This window comes from Coregonus clupeaformis, chromosome 27 (genome assembly GCF_020615455.1).
Source record: "Coregonus clupeaformis isolate EN_2021a chromosome 27, ASM2061545v1, whole genome shotgun sequence".
Lineage (NCBI taxonomy): Eukaryota > Metazoa > Chordata > Actinopteri > Salmoniformes > Salmonidae > Coregonus > Coregonus clupeaformis.
Window position 1 is genome coordinate 12,924,393 of NC_059218.1, and position 18,707 is coordinate 12,943,099.

At 42.6% G+C, this 18,707-nt stretch overlaps 1 protein-coding gene and 1 long non-coding RNA gene across 2 annotated transcripts in view; both read left to right on the top strand.

Annotated features, from left to right (window-relative positions):
• The first annotated feature begins 272 nt into the window (after positions 1-272).
• LOC121541112 lies at positions 273-3,736 on the top strand. The gene is made up of 4 exons (XR_005995714.1): positions 273-1,183; positions 1,842-1,970; positions 2,836-3,011; positions 3,210-3,736. It is a non-coding gene; the product is annotated as an uncharacterized LOC121541112 (long non-coding RNA).
• A 7,220-nt stretch (positions 3,737-10,956) lies between these two features.
• The window catches only part of LOC121542178 (metal transporter CNNM4), a 33,078-nt gene continuing 25,327 nt past the window's right edge, over positions 10,957-18,707 (top strand). The window contains exons 1-2 of the mRNA XM_045208273.1: positions 10,957-12,393; positions 15,904-16,047. Of these exons, the coding sequence (XP_045064208.1) occupies positions 10,980-12,393; positions 15,904-16,047 (1,558 nt within the window). The 5' untranslated portion in view covers positions 10,957-10,979. The remainder of the gene's footprint in view (positions 12,394-15,903; positions 16,048-18,707) is intronic.

Genomic DNA, 18,707 nt, shown 5'->3' on the forward strand with positions numbered 1-18,707 from the left:
GTTTGTTTATGTTTGACAAGCGAAAACTCCCTAATCCCAAAATGCCATTCAATAAAAGACGCAAATAATCAAAGTCAAAGATAGCTGCGCCCATTGCCCGAATAAGATCAACTTAGTTTGGGAGAAACTCTTGACAGACACTGATAGCTATTGAGTATAGAAATAATGTCCGGTTTAAAAAAGAAATGCCTCACTGATGAGGAGATACGAGAAATATTTTGTAATTCTGATGAAGTATCTTTGCATGAGAGTGAGTTGGATCAATCAGATAATGACAAGGAATATCTGCCCCCCCAACCTTCTGGACTGTGATCATGAGATGTCTGAGGACAATGGTGCCCACCCCAACCTTGCAGGCAATGAGCATCCCTCACCTTCCCAAGATGCTGGTGCTGCTGCCAATCTTGTAGGCTGTGAGGGAGAAGAGGTTGAAGTTGAGGAGGGATGCAGGAAACCAACAGGAATGCATATTATAATATTAGAGAAAATCCCAAGGCTGTCTTCAAATGTATAAAAATTCAGAATGCCTTTTCCCTACTAAATATGCATATTTATTTGCAGGTACGCTCATGAACTGAAAGAGAAGACTGCCCCTGGCGTTTAAGGGACGCTCTCTAAATGGGTGAACAGTACCATCAGTGAAATGTATGCCTTCCTAGTCACGATGCTGCTGATGGGGCTAGTGAAGAAGGGCTCTGTGAGGGACTACTGGACCACTGACCCCATGCTGCAGAACCCTTTTTTCCCAACCATTTTCTCCCCGGACCGCTTCCTTGACTTGCTGAGAGCGCTCCACTTTGTGAACAACACCACTGCCAACCTCACCGACCCCCTTCACAAAATGTTGAATTTCCTTGGCAGCTTGACCACGGCATTTGGAAGAGTGTTTGTGCCTCACAAGGACTTGTGCATTGATGAGTCTCTCATGGAGACAGTCAACAGTCATCTAGAGTCTACAAAGTAGAGTGTGTGGCTGTGTATGTGTGTGTGCTTTTGTGTGTGTAGTATCTACGGTATGTCTTTGTGCTTGTGTGCGTGTGTGCGTGCCTCTGTGTGTGTGTGTGTGTGTGTGTGTATGTGTGTGTATTTACAGTGCCTCTCTAAGCTGTTCACAATGGCCTTCAACCAGGTCAAACACTTCATGAGTGAAGAGACACACACCGTAATATCATCATTCTGGGATGTGAGTATTGTGTGATCCCATACATAATACACAAAAGGGAACCATTATATGTGAAGTATTTTCCTTATCAATATGTAATATAGGAATATTGCCTCTGTAAATGAAAAACCATAATGTTGCTCTTTGTTATGGTATGTGTCTGTCAAGTCCAAGAGAGAGAGTGAGAGAGAATGAGAGAGAGAGCGAGAGAGAGAGAGAGAGAGAGAGAGAGAGAGAGAGAGAGAGAGAGAGAGAGAGAGAGAGAGAGAGAGAGAGAGAAAGAGAGCTGTTGTGGAGGTTTCTTTCTGAGGTTTTCAAAAGACAGTTATAGCTGGACACTTGACCCACCAACATTTGAATTGAGACTCCCCCCTAGTGGGCGAGAAGTGACATCCCAACTCAACACAGACAATCGTTTCCCAAACTCGGTCCTCGGGACCCGAAGGGGTGAACGTTTTGGGTTTTGCCCTAGCACTACACAACTGATTCAAATAATCAACTAATCATCAAGCTTTGAGGAGCTTTGTGGAGTCTCACGTCAGAGTCTCCACTCTTTTTTCTCTCTCTCTCTCTCTCTCTCTCTCTCTCTCTCTCTCTCTCTCTCTCTCTCTCTCTCTCTCTCTCTCTCTCTCTCTATCTCGCTCTCTATGATTCTCTCTCTCCCTTCCTCTCTCTCTAGCTAACTGGCAGGAGGTGTTGCGTAAGCATATTGACCCGGAGCAGCTCCTGGTGGCGTACGGAGGAACCCTGACCGAGACTCCTACCTAACACTGGAGTATGGCATCACCACCCCCAGCAGCGTCCTCAGGTAACCAACCTAACATTTACCCCTGACAACTGGCCCTTAACCTTACCTTACTTCCCAACCCTGGCTGTAATCTTTGACCTTAAAGCTGAAATCCGCATAAGGTGAAACAACGCCACTGTTCGCCCCCAGCGCCTTGGTTATTGCTTTTGTTTTGTTGATGAAACAGAGGAGAGGAGCATCCGGCAGCGTGTTAAAAAAAAATATTCGGTACATATTCTGGTGTCCTATCGCGCATGCAATGATGTCCAAGGGAAAACAACAGTGTTGGTTGTTTGAAGTAACTTCTTTGTTTTTGTAATATCTCAAACAGACGTGGCAGTTTCACCAAGTACAGATTCCACCTTTAAAGATGCACTATGCAGAAATCACTCCGCCATTTCCTGGCTGCTAAAATTCGAATAGTTTGCCTAATTTCAGTTTATGTGACAAAACAAGCAGTCATTGTGTAGAGAATCATTGTACCATCTAAACTGCTGTGAAATATGTTTTCCATAACCAACAATATTGTATTTTCAGCTGTTTGAAGCTGGTATACAAAACCGAAAGTAAAAGACGCAAAAACTGAACTTCAGAACAGGAAGCATAGAAATAGCACACATAGAACAGATCCACCGCTTCTTAGACTTGCTGACCGAACACACTAGAGTTACCCCTGACCCCTAATCCTGGAATGGGTGTTTTCCATATTGATTTCGCCTACCCAGTGATGATTTCAGATCAGTGCAGATGAAGGATAGGAGAGGAAGCCACTTTACAGACTCGCCCCTCCGTTCTTCTCCATCTTCCTTCCTCCCTCCCTTTTTCTCCCCACCTTTTTCCCAATTTCTCCCCTCTCCCTCCCTTTCCTCCACCCTCTCCTCTATAGGTGGCAGTTTTCCAGTGATGGAGCAGTCATTTGCTTTGGGGTGTTCATGCGGACCCAGGAGGGGGGTGGGGATCAGAAGGTGGGGGGGTACATGCTGCAGGTGTTGCCTAGTGAACGCTACAACGCACACATGGTCCCAGAGGACCGCTCACTCACCTGCCCCGAGCCTGGAACCTGTGAGTACACACATACACACACACACAGATACAAGTGAAGATACATACACACAAAGATACACACACATGATTCACAGATACACACGCACATACAAACACACACACACCAGCACATACAAAGTGCACATACTCTCATACATACAAAGATACAGCTGTACAGATACACAGTACTAATTCTGTATTGTGTCCTGTGTGTAGACATACTGCGTTTTGACAACACCTACAGCTTACTGCAGTCTAAGAAGATCAGCTACACTGTGGATGTTCTACTGCCAGACGGACATGTCCAGAGTCCTAGGAGTAACAGAGGGGATGGACGTCTGGAGTGACACACACACACACACAACACACACACACGAATATGAGATCTGGGATACTGAAGATAGTAATGTAATGCTGTTTAAACACCACTGTTCTCAGTTATGGGCATTGATATGACAAGTAACCCACAGTTATAACTTTTCCTATTTTCTGTTGACACAAATAATAATTTGTGTAAGCATTTCATACAAGAGTCAGAATTGATTTGAGTTAGGACTATATGGCTTTGTTTTGTTGTAGCCTATTGTGTGAATGTAATACCAATTTTCAGCACAGAAAATACACTTTCCCGGTACTTTCTCAGTGTGTTTAGTGACTTCTGTGTTATTTAGGCTTTATTAGACCAATGTAAAAAGACAAATTGTGCAAATAGGGATATAATTAAGCAATAACGCCCGAGGGGGTGTGGTATATGGCCAATATACCATGGCTAAGTGCCTGGAAACAGCCCTTAGCCGTGGTATATTGGCCATATAGCACAAACCCCAGAGGTGCCTTATTGCTATTATAAACTGGTTACCAACGTAATTAGAGCATTAAAAATACATGTTTTGTCATACCCGTGGTATACGGTCTGATATACCACGGCTATAAGCCAATCAGCATTCAGGGCTCGAAGCACCCAGTTTATAATAAAGGAATGATTATGAAGTGGGCAATTAATATCCTCGCTATCGTTTTGTGTTTTCACTAATGATATCTCTCATTAACTGTTTCATTAACAGTTTCATTAATGACAGCTGATGGATAGGCTAGATATCTTTATAGGTTGTTTTAGCATAAATAAAGAGATTATTCTTACCCAATGTTAAGATGCACTCATTGTCAATGGATAAAAACAAATTGAATAGTTTTAATATATCAGTAATTCTAGAAAGGCTTTATGTCATAATTGTAAAGTATTTATTCTCAAAATGCAGATGGTCGAAATCTGAATTTTGTACATATACAAATGTTGTATTATCTCGACTTTTAAATGTTCTTGTATCATGTTATTTTTTTAAGAATAAATCATCACTTGAAAATACATTCGAGTTGATACTTTATCTCTGTAATGAAGCTCATCCTCGACTCCACCCCACTTTTCCAGGAGCGCTGCACAATCAGGGATATTCCGTTTTTGTTCACTAGATGGCGATGTGAGATAAAAACCACAGTCATGGATTGGATTTTTACAGTATGACAAGAGATGAAGCGTTATTATTACATAACTCCAGGTCACCGCAAAGGCAGAGGGAAAAAACAAACAAATCACAGATCAAAAAAGAATTAAATCACATCTAGGCCTCCCTCAATATTAAACGGTGACATATTTAAAACTGATGCACACAAATTGAATGACCAAAAGCATTTCATAAACTCCGGCATCTTTCTAGAACTCCGTCTTTCCGAACTGAAGATCACTGACGTCATGATTTTACCTATTTTTTTCCCGAGTTCCCAGTTGTCTTGAAAGCACCAAAAGTCGTATCCAGTGACCTCGAGGCGTTTAGATATAATGCCGCGTTCAAAACAACTGCGAACTCTGAAATATACGAGGTCAAATCATGACCTCTGTGATCTTTAGGTCGGAAAGTCAGAACTCTAGAAAGGCCCGAGTTCCCGAGTTGGAATTCCGAGTTGGATGACCGTTCAAAACTATTTTTCCCAGTCGGACCTCGTTTTATTGCGAGTTCCCAGTTGTTTTGAACGCACTGAAGTCGGATGTCTGAGATTTCCGAGTTCCCAGTTCTGAGTTCCCAGTTGTTTTGAATGCAGCATAAACCCTGGATTGCTGCGGTCGGCCACATTGGCACTCCGAGAAGGAACAGTCCTCCATAGGAATTAATGGAATTCTACATTATTTCAATAAAAAACTTCAATGACTAAATTACATGTATTCAAGTATTTTTGCTGTTGTAGAGGGGACAGTAAGAGTACTTTCAAAAAAGTATACTTTAAAGACATTTATATATATATATGTGTGTATATATATATATATATATACATATATATTATGTTTAGCTCACATAATATCATTTCAAAGTATGCATTAAAGTGCCTGTAATAGAATAAACGTGGCAAAAACAAATGTAGACGTTAATAAATGCATTTCTATAGCTTCCAAAATGGTTTTTACAACGGTGGGGGAGTACCAAGATGGAGGCGCCGGTGGTTTCAAAACAGCGCCCCCAATTAGTCATCTAGTGTATATATAAATCATCGTTACATCACTGACAGTGACCGCAGCTGTCTCAATGACACAAATGACCATCGACTATCCATCTGCATCCCCACTTGGCACAGACATCACAGCATTATCCAGATCTGCCTTCGGTTTGGCTGAGTTCAATCTGAAAACAACTTTTAGCTACTGTTGAAACATATTGAACTGAGACCAAAACTGTGTTTCCCACACTGACATTGATGACCTTTTACAAATTCAACCAAATAGTCACGTTGAGGCATTTAAGTTAACTAATTAAGTAAGCCTAAACTGAAAAAGTAATTAACAAACAATAAGTTGATTCAGCCCTTTTTTATCAGGAGCCTCTGGTTTCTCAGAGGAGGCTGGTGTGAGGAGCTCTAGGAGGACAGGCTCATTGTAATGACTGGATTAGAATGAATGGAACGATGTCAAACACATCCATCATATGGAGGATTGAAATGGCTTTGGGGAGGCCCATCCTGCTGACCAACAGTTTTGCCCACCTGATTCCAGAGATTCCTGCTCCTTTATCCTTTATCCTTTACCCTGTCTCCTGAGGGTCCAGCGCAGGGGCACTACCACAGGCCGGTACCCCATGGGCTCCCTCTCACATCATGCCTCGACCACAGGCCCACCCCCCTCTTGCTCGGGCTTCTATTGATGATGGGGTCCTCCATCACCCATCTCCCGTCGGTTCTCAAGGAGGCACAGAAAAAGCCGGACGTCCACGGCCACTCACCTTCCTCCAGCCATCATCATTGGTAGCTCCATGGTGAGGCACACCTCAGTTCCTGGAGCAGAAACCTTGTGGTGAAGGATATCACAGGATTGATTCCGTCCGTCCTACATTAGCAGCCAAGGGCTGCTGCTGTCGTAGTGCATGTGGGATCAAATGATATCAATAAGGGTAAATCAGCGCTAATGAAACAGGATTTTATTGAGCTGATCAACACCCTGAAATGCTCTGAAAAGCAGCCGATTATCTCTGGCCCCAAGGTTCAGCAGGCTCTTAGCACTTCATATCCGGCTTAAAGACTACTGCCACTCTGTTGGCTTAACTTTTATTGACAATTCCGACACTTTTTGGAAACAAAAATGCTCTACAGAGATTATGTGCTCCATCGAAACCATCTAGGAGCCTGGACCCTCTTCACATTTCAAGGCTGCTTTAAGATATTGACTCAGAAACAGACCAAACCCCACTCAGGTGTTACCCACAAGATTCTTCAGTGTGAAAATGTTGCCAAAGTCCCGCTCAGGTGATCCCAACCATAGATCAGCATTGTCATCATACTGCAGGCCCGCAACATGTAACCCTCATTGACTCTTGTTTTAACCCACGTCCTCGCTCGAGGCATAGGCCCATTGGTTCAGTTCTAGACAATCCTATAACAATTCAAACCAATCTATGGTATTTTCTAATAAGGGGTTGTCTACTGGTCATAGCATGCTTGTATTATAGGTCCCCTGTAGCTCAGTTGGTAGAGCATGGCGCCAGGGTTGTGGGTTTGTTTCCCACGGGGGGCCAGTATGAAAATGTATGCACTCACTAACTGTAAGTCGCTCTGGATAAGAGCGTCTGCTGAATGACTAAAATGTAAATGTAAAATGTATTAGAGACTCTATCTGACCTGAAATCCTGCAGCTGTGGCTTTAGATTTGTTCATGTAAATGCCAGAAGTTTGATTTCAATTATGGATGTTATTAAAATTCGGACTTCTCAGTCCAACGTGGACATTTTGGTAATTTCTGAAACTTGGTTGAATAATTATGTGCTGGACTGTGATGTGTCTCTATCTGGTTATAATGTTTACAGATCGGACAAAATTGGCAGAGGTGGGGGTGTTGTCATATTTACCAAGGACAATTGAAATGTTTCTGTATATCTTGCTACCTCTGTCCCTAAGCAGTTTGATTGTCTTGTTCTTAATGTGGTTCTTGGTCATAATAACCAGCTGATACTAGTAGGAGTGTATCGTCCTCCCTCGGCTCCCTCGTGTGCTCTTAACAATTTATCTGAATTACTATCCAAGTATGATAAATCTGAACTATTAATGAAGGGCAATTTTAATATTGATTGGAGGATGTCAGTGTCAAATACGCTGAAAGATATTTGCTCTGAGCTAAACCTGTCTCAGCTGATAACTGAGCCAACATGGCCGAATCCTAAACATCCGTCGGAAATCTACCTTGATTTATCTTATTTTTACGATAATCCAGATAAATATGTTGCTAGTGGGGTTTTCCCGCTGGATTCTAGTGACCATTGCCCAATTGTCTGTGTCTGAGATGTGAAAATGCATCAATCTAAGTCTCGTGTCATCACTAAGAGGAACTTTAAAAACTTTAGTGAACAAGCTTTTTTACATTATCTTTATTTTATTGACCTTGATTGTATCTCAGCTATCCCTGAATCTGATTTAGCTTTAAGCTTTTTTGAAAATGTCTTCAATACCTTTGTAGATAATCATGCCCCCTTCAAATCTCTGAGAGTTAAAGGTAGATCGAATGCCTGGTTCACTCCTGAATTATCCAAAGTCATTCATAAGAGAAATGTTGCCTGGGTCAAGGCCAGGAATGCAGGATTAGGCTCGGATTGGCAATAATTTAGGCAACTGAGGAATCAATTTGTATGACTGATCAGAAAGGCTAAATCTGATTATTATGTAACCACTCTTACAATCTTTCTGATTGTAAGGGGAACCCAGCTAAATTCTGGAAAACTGTCAAATCTCTAAAGGGTTGCACTTCCTCCTCTCTGCCCCAACAAAGTAATTGAGACTCTGGTCCCATTACAAAACAAATGCCATCATTGATGCATTTAATCGTCATTTTATTTCAGCAGGCTATCTTTTTGAAAGCGCATCTGACCCTTCTATCTCTAAGAATGGGCTAAACGCTGATGTGGAAATTTTGCAGATTGACTCGGAATAAGGTAGTCAAGTTTTTGCATTTCGGCAATTCACAGAAAAATAAGTCCTTGATGTCTTACTTACTATAGATGGCAAGAAATCCACAGGGGCTGACCAATTGGAGCCGGGTCTGCTCAAGTGTGCTGCCCCCCTCATTGCTGGCTCAGTAACCCATATCTTAAATCTAACATTGTTATCAGGAAATATTCCAAAAGTATGGAAAACAGCATTTGTGCTGCCACTCCATAAGGGTGGAGATAGTGGTAAATAAGCAACTTTTCTCTTTTGTATCTGAGCATGGTATTTTGAATATAAATCAATGAATTGTGCTGCCTTGTTTGTGGACCTGTCAAAAGCATTTGATACTGTTGATCATGCTATTTCATTCAAGTTGTCCTCGATTGGCCTGGGCTCTGACGCCTGCTCTTGGTTTCATGATTAGTTAAGTGACATAACTGAGGCCATTGTGATTGGTGGGGTTAAGTCTGAATTTCTTTAAGTACATAAAGATGTTCCACAGGGGTCAATTCTAGGACCTGTTCTTTTCACTATTTACTGTATATAAATGCTATTGGTCAATCTGTTAAAAGTTGTACATTTCATCTATATGCAGACGATACTATTATGTACACAATTGCCCCGACTGCTGACCTGGCTGTGACAAGGCTACAGTCCCATTTTGCAGCTGTGCAAGAAGCCCTTACTGATTTAAAACGTGTGCTTAATACAGGCAAAACTAAATACATGTAGTTTTCAAGTTCTCGTAAGATTGTCTGAGATGGATTACATCTTCACTCATCGGATGGTTCTATAATCCAACGATTCTCTGCATACAAATACCTTGGTATTTGGACTGACAACAATAATTTATCGTTCAAAAAACATACAAATTAGCTTGTTAAGAAACTAAGATTTAAAGTGGGCTTTTTTCACAGAAACAGATCTTGTCTCTCTCAGCAGGAAGCAGATTGTGCAGTCAATCTTTCTACCTGTTCTTGATCATGGTGATACTATTTATCAAAGTGCAGCTGCCTCTATCAAAGTGCAAATGCTGTTGTTTATAGCGCCCTTTGTTATATCACAGAAGTCCGTTGTATTACTCATCACTGTATTCTTTACCAATAGGTTGGCTGGACCTCTTTGAAGTCATGTAGATCACATCATTACGCTCTTTTTGTTTACAAAGCCCTGCTCCACAAGCTTATGACTTACCTAACTTCACTATTAAGATTTAAAATGACAAGTTACCAAACCCGTTCACAGGGTTAGTTAACTCTGGAGGCTCTGGTGTAAATCGGCCTTTAGTTTTTCTGCTCCATATGTTTGGAATGATCTCCAAAAAACAGTACACAGCACTGCCTTAGTGTCCCTGGGGCAGTTTAGAGAGTGGACAGAGGAATTATATAATGAAGAACGTGTTTGCTTTAGTTGATCGTGTTTCGTGTATATTGTGTATATTTATGTTTGTCTGTGCAATTTGTGTCGTGCTGTATTTTACTTGTTTTATATTGTGTTAAATTTTTTAGTTCTATGAAATTGTATAAGCAGGGCTCCCTTTAAAAAGAGACACTGGTGTCAATGGTGACTCACTGCTAAAATAAAGGTAAAAAAATAAAATAAAATGGAAACCACGTTTGACTCCGTTCCATTAATTCCATTCCAGCCATTACAATGAGCCCGTCCTCCTATAGCTCATCCCACCAGCCTCCTCTGCATCCTACCTTAGGAGCGGGCACAGAGCCAGATAGATGCGGGTGAGACGCACAGATGCAGTGTGCGGTCACGTTACATAACAACTGGGTCTCTGACTGAATACAAACCGCTGGGCACCGCAGGATTCACTTTGCCGCATTGCCTTGGGCCTTTATGGCAAAATGTGAGGATGCCAGTTAATTGTGGATAATATACCTTGGGCTGATATCAAGATGCAAGATATTAATAATTGATTATGTGCATTGATAGGCTTTATAATGTACAATTTGATGTGGCTATAAAGCCTATATAAACACAATCATAATGGTGAGCCTAATAAATGACAGATAAACTACAGAATGCAATTAGCAAACACAAAAATTGCTCAGCATAAAGTGTGTGTAGGCTACAGCTTAGTTACATAGAAATATAATGAGTCATTCTATTTCTATGGTTAGTTCTACATAGCATTATGCGTGCCTTAGAGTCTCCCATGCACGCGCACGACCATGCGACATGAGAAAAACTGCAGCGCGATCCCGCGTGAACGTGCAGCTCAGAATATTGCCCGACAGTAGCCAAACATCAACCCCAACAGTAGCCTATAAAAAAGATCCTGCATACTATATGGTTCAGGATGGTGTGTGTGTGTGTGTGTGTGTGTGTGTGTGTGTGTGTGTGTGTGTGTGTGTGTGTGTGTGTGTGTGTGTGTGTGTGTGTGTGGGGCGGGGCGCAATACCTGCCGTGTCCGATAGGCGGTGCTTTAAGGTTATTATGGTAGTAGAGGGGCGGGGCCGGAGGGACATGAGTAAGTGACGTTAGCTCCCAGTTCGCCAGCAGCAGAGTGAAACAAACATGGCGACAGAATGGACCGGGCAGCAAGGCTACGTTCTAACTTTAATCGTTTTCCTTTGGAGTGCAGTCGGGGGACGCACCGAGACAGCCACGTCGAGTGTCAGCAACAGCGGGACCCAGGTGCTTGGTATGCGGCTGGAGAGGAGCGACAAACCGGCCACGACCACTGACGACGGGGTCATACAGGTAACGGAGGAGAGCACAGTACAGCTACGGTTCTACGGTGTGCAGCTCAACTCAGGCACCTGGGCGCAGATCCGATTCACGGAACGAGGGGATGGGAGCGAGGAGGGGGGGGACAATAACATTATTGACGACACACCTAACAGGACTTGTGTTGACTTCACCAAAGACTTCAGCATTGCGACCTATATGAACATCAGTAGCCGGGGGACCACGGGGGTACTCAGCATAAACATTAAGCCCCTTCGTAAGAGCGAGCCATACAAGGAATACGGGTTGTGCATCAGGAGTTTGGCCAATGGCAGGTGGGCTCTGCTCGGGGATAGCGACGGGAGACTCCGGGTGGTAGAGGGGGAGAAAACTCTCCTCCCCCTGTGGTTCCAGATCATCCTTATCTGCTGTCTGTTGGTGCTGTCTGGCATGTTCAGCGGGCTGAACCTGGGGCTCATGGCTCTGGACCCCATGGAGCTCCGTATAGTCCAGAGTTGTGGCTCAGAGAAGGAAAAGAAATATGCCCGCAAAATTGAGCCCATCCGCAGTAAGGGGAACTACCTTCTCTGCTCGCTGCTGCTTGGCAACGTCCTGGTCAACACCACACTCACCATCCTCCTGGATGACTTAATAGGCTCTGGGCTGGGCGCCGTGGTCGCCTCCACAGTGGGTATCGTGATTTTCGGCGAGATTGTCCCCCAGGCGCTGTGCTCTCGCCACGGGCTGGCGGTGGGCGCCAACACCATCCAGGTGACCAAGTTCTTCATGTTGCTCACCTTCCCCCTCTCCTTCCCTGTCAGCAAGCTCCTAGATGTGCTCCTAGGCCAGGAGATCGGCACCGTGTATAACCGCGAGAAGCTGGTGGAGATGCTCAGGGTGACAGAACCGTACAACGACCTGGTCAAAGAGGAGCTCAACATGATCCAAGGAGCTCTGGAACTCCGGAATAAGACGGTTGAGAGCGTGATGACACCGTTGGCCCACTGCTTCATGATCCAGAACGATTCGGTCCTCGACTTCAACACCATGTCAGAGATCATGGAGAGCGGCTACACGCGTATCCCCGTGTTCGACGACGAGCGCTCCAACATCGTGGACATCCTGTACGTGAAGGACCTGGCGTTCGTGGACCCAGACGACTGCACCACGCTGAAGACCATCACTAAGTTCTACAACCACCCGGTCCACTTTGTGTTCCATGACACTCGACTGGACTCCATGCTGGAGGAGTTCAAGAAAGGTGTGTGTATCTGGAGGATGGTTGTGTCTGCGTGTATGTGTGTCTCTGCATGTGTCATACATCACCATGCTTACATACATGGTTGATGTATTTCAAATGCATTAATCTCGCTACATAATCAATAGGCTACACATTACACACACACACACTTTGACACACACAGCGATGTGCCTGTCATATGGTGTGGACACACCCCCCTGGCTGTATTGACGTGTGTATCGACGAGTGGAATATCTCGACGCAGTTGTCACGGCAGGGAACAAATGTGATACACACCACAATCTAGGGGTCAGCAACTCTGACCCTGGAGAGCTACATGGACATGGTGTGCAGGTTTTAGTCCCAGACTTGCACTAATCACACCTGGTTGATTAGTTGAATCAGGTGTGTTCGTGATGGGCTGGAATTATAGCATGTATAGGTAACCTAGCTCTACCGTTACCCCTCCCATAATTAGTTCTGGGTAAATCCGTTTGAATTCAATCACATTTTGACTGCATCCCTTTTAATTTAAACAAAACTTTCCATACATGTTTACCCATGGAAGAAGGAGTCAGAAAGTGGCTTTTTGGACCTGAATGCCAAAACATTCAGGAGATTGAGGTGCTCAAAGTTGACCAATTTTTTGCAAACCCCACCATACCATGAGATATCAATGTCTTCATCATTGGAAAATATAAACGGTTGAGTTTGATATCATTTAAAAGCTTACAAACAGGGTTGTCAAGCTATTTTATAATACAAAATAACCTTTAACGTCAATTATCTAACAACCCGTAAACTCTTAAAAAAAAAAAAAAATCATATTCCCATATGTTGTAGGTTAGACCCTACTTTACATCCATCTGAAGTTTTTATGTTGTGCCTGCCATCGGTTGAGACACAACATGCTCTTGAATACAGAGTGGGTGTCATTTCAATCATAAAAATGGAATTTACCTATGCATTTAGACCACTGCAATTTAGCTGGTACACCATGTTAACTTCTCATTACTGCCACAAAGAAGGCCGCCGGTCCACCAGCCGTCGAATGTCAACTTAAATGGTCATGTATATTCTATTATCTATATTTCTATTATTTCAATAGAATAGTTTTCCTATTGAGGATTGACAGTATAATTTAAAACAACAGATATTCCCATTCAAGTCAACATTCTCTGATGTGTGGATCTCCAACCGTCTTTGTGGTACCATTTGAAAGTCGAAATTTCTATTCAATTCCCATTTTAGTACATTTATCAACCCGAAACATGACACCCACCCTGTATTCAAGAGCATGTTGTGTCTCAACCGATGGTGGGCACAACACAAAAACTCAGATGATGTAGCTCAAATACGGTCTAAGCTACAACATATGCAAATATTTAAAAAGTCGGAGTTTACAAGTTTTCAGATAATTTACGTTTAAGGTAAAAAAAATGACCAATTATTTTATTAAAAAACACATCTCTCAACCGTTTAACTTTTCCAGTGATGAAGACATGGATGTCTCATGGTATGGTGGGGTATGAAAAATTGGTTAACTTTGAGCACCTTTATCTATGGAATGTTTTGGCCTTCTGGTCCAAAAGGTCACTTTCTGAGCACTTCTACAATGAGCAAATATGTATGGAAGGTTTCGTTCAAATCAAAAGGGGTGCTGTCAAAAAGTGATTGAATTCATTTGGATTTACCCTTCTGTATCGTCCATTCTGTTGTCATTTAGCTCTTAAGAGTAGAAGGTCTGCACAGGAGAGAGCATTCATTGGGCAAGGGCTGCTATCATCACTCAACCTTAGGGCTATACAAGGGCTAGGATGTTGTTGAAACACTTATTTTTTATTTTTGTCATTTAGCAGACGCTCTTATCCAGAGCGACTTACAGGAGCAATTAGGGTTAAGTGCCTTGCTTAAGGGCACATCACTTCAATCAAAAGCTCTGTACACTGAGTGTACAAAACATTAAGAAAACCTTCCTAATATTGAGTTGCACCCTCCCCCCTTTTGCCCTCAGAACAGCCTCAATTTGTCAGGGCATGGACTCTACAAGGTGTCGAAAGTGTTCAACAGGGATGCTGGCCCATGTTGACTCCAATGCTTCCCACAGTTGTGTCAAGTTGGCTGGATATCCTTTGGGTGGTGGACCATTCTTGATACACACGGGAAACTGTTGAGCATGAAAAACCCAGCAGCGTTGCAGTTGTTGACACAAATTGGTGCACCTGGCACCTACTACCATACCCCGTTCAAAGGCACTTAAATCTTTTGTCTTGCCCATTCACCCACTGAATGGCACGCATACACAATCCATGTCTCAATTGTCTCAAGGCTTAAAAATCCTTCTTTAACTGGTCTCCTCCCCTTCATCTACACTGATTGAAGTGGATTTACGAAGTGACATCAAAAAGGGACCATAGCTTTCACCTGGTCAGTCTAGGTCAAGGAAAGAGCAGGTGTTCTTAATGTTTTGTATAGTCAGTGTATATTAATACACTCGTGGGAATTGACCTATATGGATTGGGATAAGTTGAAATGTTTCTTACAGTGCTGGAGACCTACAGAGTGCAGGCGTTTGTTTCAGCCAAGCATTAACACATGAGTAAGGTTGGGGGTAAGGTATGGGTGAGGGTTAAGGGTTAGTGGTTGAAGTAGGTTCGAAATCAAAGATGGCCGACACTGACCGAGCGTAACAACCACGCGTTCAGGTCGTCGTCACGGCTATAATCACCGTGTGACCTCACTCTACTGACCCAGTGGTGTCTCGACTCTTCTTTTTATTGGCTGGAAGGTGACGGCAGTATTTGAGGTCATTAGTATTTGAGATGTCAGCAGTGTTCTCAGTGGAATGGGCATTTGTTTTCTTGACTCTGTGATGTTTGTTTGTTAGATTGACTTGACAGCCAATCACTTCCCAATTTGTGTTCACCTCCCCTTTAAGTGAAGGCTGACAATACAATAGGCTATATCTGAATATTATACATCGTGACAAAAATTGGGAAATACACAGGACAGTGTGTTCCCAACTCTCTTAACACTTGGAGAGGAGAGGGGGTATAGTAAGCCAAGAGTGAGTGGATTACCCCCTTCTGTCTTTATTCCCATCCCCCTTTCTTGTTATGGACTTAGAGCTTAAAGAGAGGAAAACTGGGGGAACTGCCAGAGGGAGATGAGAGAGAGAGAGATCATGTGACTTATTATACAGTACACTTAAGTACCCCCAGGGACCAGGCACAGTCTCTCCTCTCAACCTTCAGAAATTCCCCCCGACAGTACTGACTGACTGACCATAGTCTTGTCAGACTGGCCACAGTTTTCACTGACTGACCACAATACTGACTGACCGCAGTACTGACTGACTGCTTGATTGACTGATCACAGTACTGACATACTGACTGGCTAACGACAGGACTGACCCCAGTACTGACTGATCTTGGTCTTGTCACAGTCCCATTGGTATACACTAGGTCTGGTTGTGGACTGGGTCTTGTGGGTTTTAGTCTTGACTCTAACTCTGGTGCGTTACTCTTCTAGGTAAATCCCATCTGGCCATCGTTCAGAAGGTGAACAACGAGGGGGAGGGGGATCCCTTCTACGAGGTGCTGGGATTGGTCACCTTGGAGGACGTAATTGAGGAGATCATCAAATCAGAGATCCTGGATGAGTCCGACCTTTATAGTGAGTCAATTCTGAGTCAAACTACACATCGACAATGGATCAATCCAGAGTCCATTTACTTAAACTGTAGTGAACTGTGTGGAGTGTAATGAGTTAAATCAGGGATGGCCATTAGTAAACCCTACTCTTGGAGAACTACCCTCCTGCAGGATTTGGTTCCAATCCTATTCTAACACATCTGATTCTACTAATCAGCTTCTCCTCAGGGCCTTGATTAGCTGAATGAAGCGTGTAACTGTAGGGTCGCATTTGGGCATGGCATTTTGGAAAAATTAACGTAATTCTTCTAGATTTGTTTTTATTTAAATGAATTTGGGTACATATTCCCATTCTAAATCAACTAATATGTGTATGGCTAGAGCAAAAGCCTACCTATTAGCTTCCCAGGGGAGCGTTGGCCACCCCTGCTAAATATGTTATTTTTTTATTGAAAATGTTTGACGATAGTGAATTCACTAGTGTCATGTGCACATGCTGTAACGGTTTTAACTTGAGGTTATTGTTTGTTTAGGGGTGCCAGGTAGGTCGGCCTACCAGATAAATTGTATGATTTCTCCTTGTTGTTTGTGAGGGAATGAGTCCTGTCTGATCCGTCAAATCTATACCAATACAAAGGACTCATAAAAAAGTCAGAATGGAAAGTAAACTTTTCATAAACCCTTAAAAACATTAGAAATAACTTCAAAACAATAATTATTTTTGCAATTCTTTTATTATTCCCGATAAATGATGCCACAAACATAATTGTCTCAAAATAATAATATCTGAGGTTCCTCAGTAAAAGTACCGTTCCTCAGGCCTAGGGCTGTTACGGTGACCATATTACTGCCACATCGGCGGTCACGAGTCATGACGGCAGTCAAATTCCACATGACCGTTTAGTCACGGTAATTTGGCTTCTCCAAGCTCTGATGCTGCTGATGGTCATTAGTAGCCTACCAAACTTGCTAACTGCCTGGTACTCAGCACTCTATTGTCCCTCTAATCACTCTGACATCAATGCAAATGTGAACGAAAATCGAATCAAACACTTCATGAGCTCATGTTGCGCAACATTTCTAATTGCGTGAGAAAACAGAGTGATGGCCTCTTAAAAAGAGTAGGATCCCATCAGCTTTCTATAGACTAGGCCTACTATATTTATTTCTCAACTTTCCTAATATTAAGCACATTGCTTATCTTTACAACAGGAGTATAGCCTACCTGGCTGGTATGAAAATGAACCATGGGAAAAGTGTCCTCCATTCGCTATTTAAGTGCATAGATTACATGTATTTTTCCCCTGCCCCTGTTTCGAGACAGGTGCATGATAATGGTCCATACTAAATCAAAACAAATTTCACACATATATTATTTAGTATATGTAAAGACAAGATTAAATCAATAATAGTCTGATGGGTGACAATACTAGCCTATCACTTGTGAATTATATATTAACACTTGTGAATAATGCCCAGCATAAGAAACAATGCCTTTTTCTTGCGGCTTTTTCAAATCATAGTCGCACACCTCATGTAGCCTAGCCCATAGGCCTATATGTTTTAATAAGGTTTGTATTACAACTGAAGTTGCCAAATAACTTCTTAAAATTAAACACATTAATCCGCTTTACAATGGGTTTAGAGCCTAACTGGCATACATAAGCAGCGCGTGAGTTTCAAGTTTGGGGAAGATAATTTTCACCATAAAAATGGACCTTTATAATAAAAGCATTACATGCATAATCTCATTTGCGGTCACTTTTGATAATGGTGTTTTCCCGCTTACAGCCTACTGCCATGTGTGCATTGCTGTGCTTATAATGTGGAGAAATAGCCACATAGTTTATCACATTTTAAGCTAAACGTTCTGATCTGTTGCATCAGCCTCATGCTAGTGGTTGTATTAATTTGGGATCTATCGCATCCCACAACTGTCCCAGGAATATTTATTTCTTCAGCATTTGCTGTTCGTTAGGCCTACTCATCTTGTTGGCTGACAAAAAGTATATGTGGACAGTTCTTCCAATATCTTCAATATGCACCTTGGAATTGGATAAGGACGCGTGCAGTTGCGTCCCCGAAGTGTCTGTCTTTTCTTGTAGCCTGTGAGAAAGACCCTATCATGTGATGGAGACCCAGGGAGAAGGGAACAACGGCCACTGGCCGCAAAAGGCATGGATTCTTTTAGGGTGCATTACGGCCACTCAAAGGGGATGCCGCCGGGATATTCGAGGCATTATCAAGTGCTTGTAAAATTGTGAATGAGAGACTGATGAACTGTGTACAGCCTGAGTAAGTGACAGAGCTCATGCATTTCAAGCAACTTTTTTCAAATCATCATTAGAGTGGGATCATGCAGCCTTACAATGTATTAAAAATCAAAACATATAGCCCAACGTTTGTAGAACATTAACTCTAAATTAATCATGTAGGAGTACCTATTTCTTTGTTAACTGCTCAACACAGAACTCCCTCAAATCGTTTGGAAAAAATATCCTTTCTATTTTATTCAGCTTTGTTCAATTGTATTCTTCATACTATAAAATAATTCCACAGAATTCTAAGCAGATCTTGTCTTCTAAATGAACTAGTGTAGCCCACAGCCATGTGGCATGACCAGATCAGGGCCTAACATAAGGACAACTCAGAGTATGCTATTCTGTTCTTCTGAAATAGACT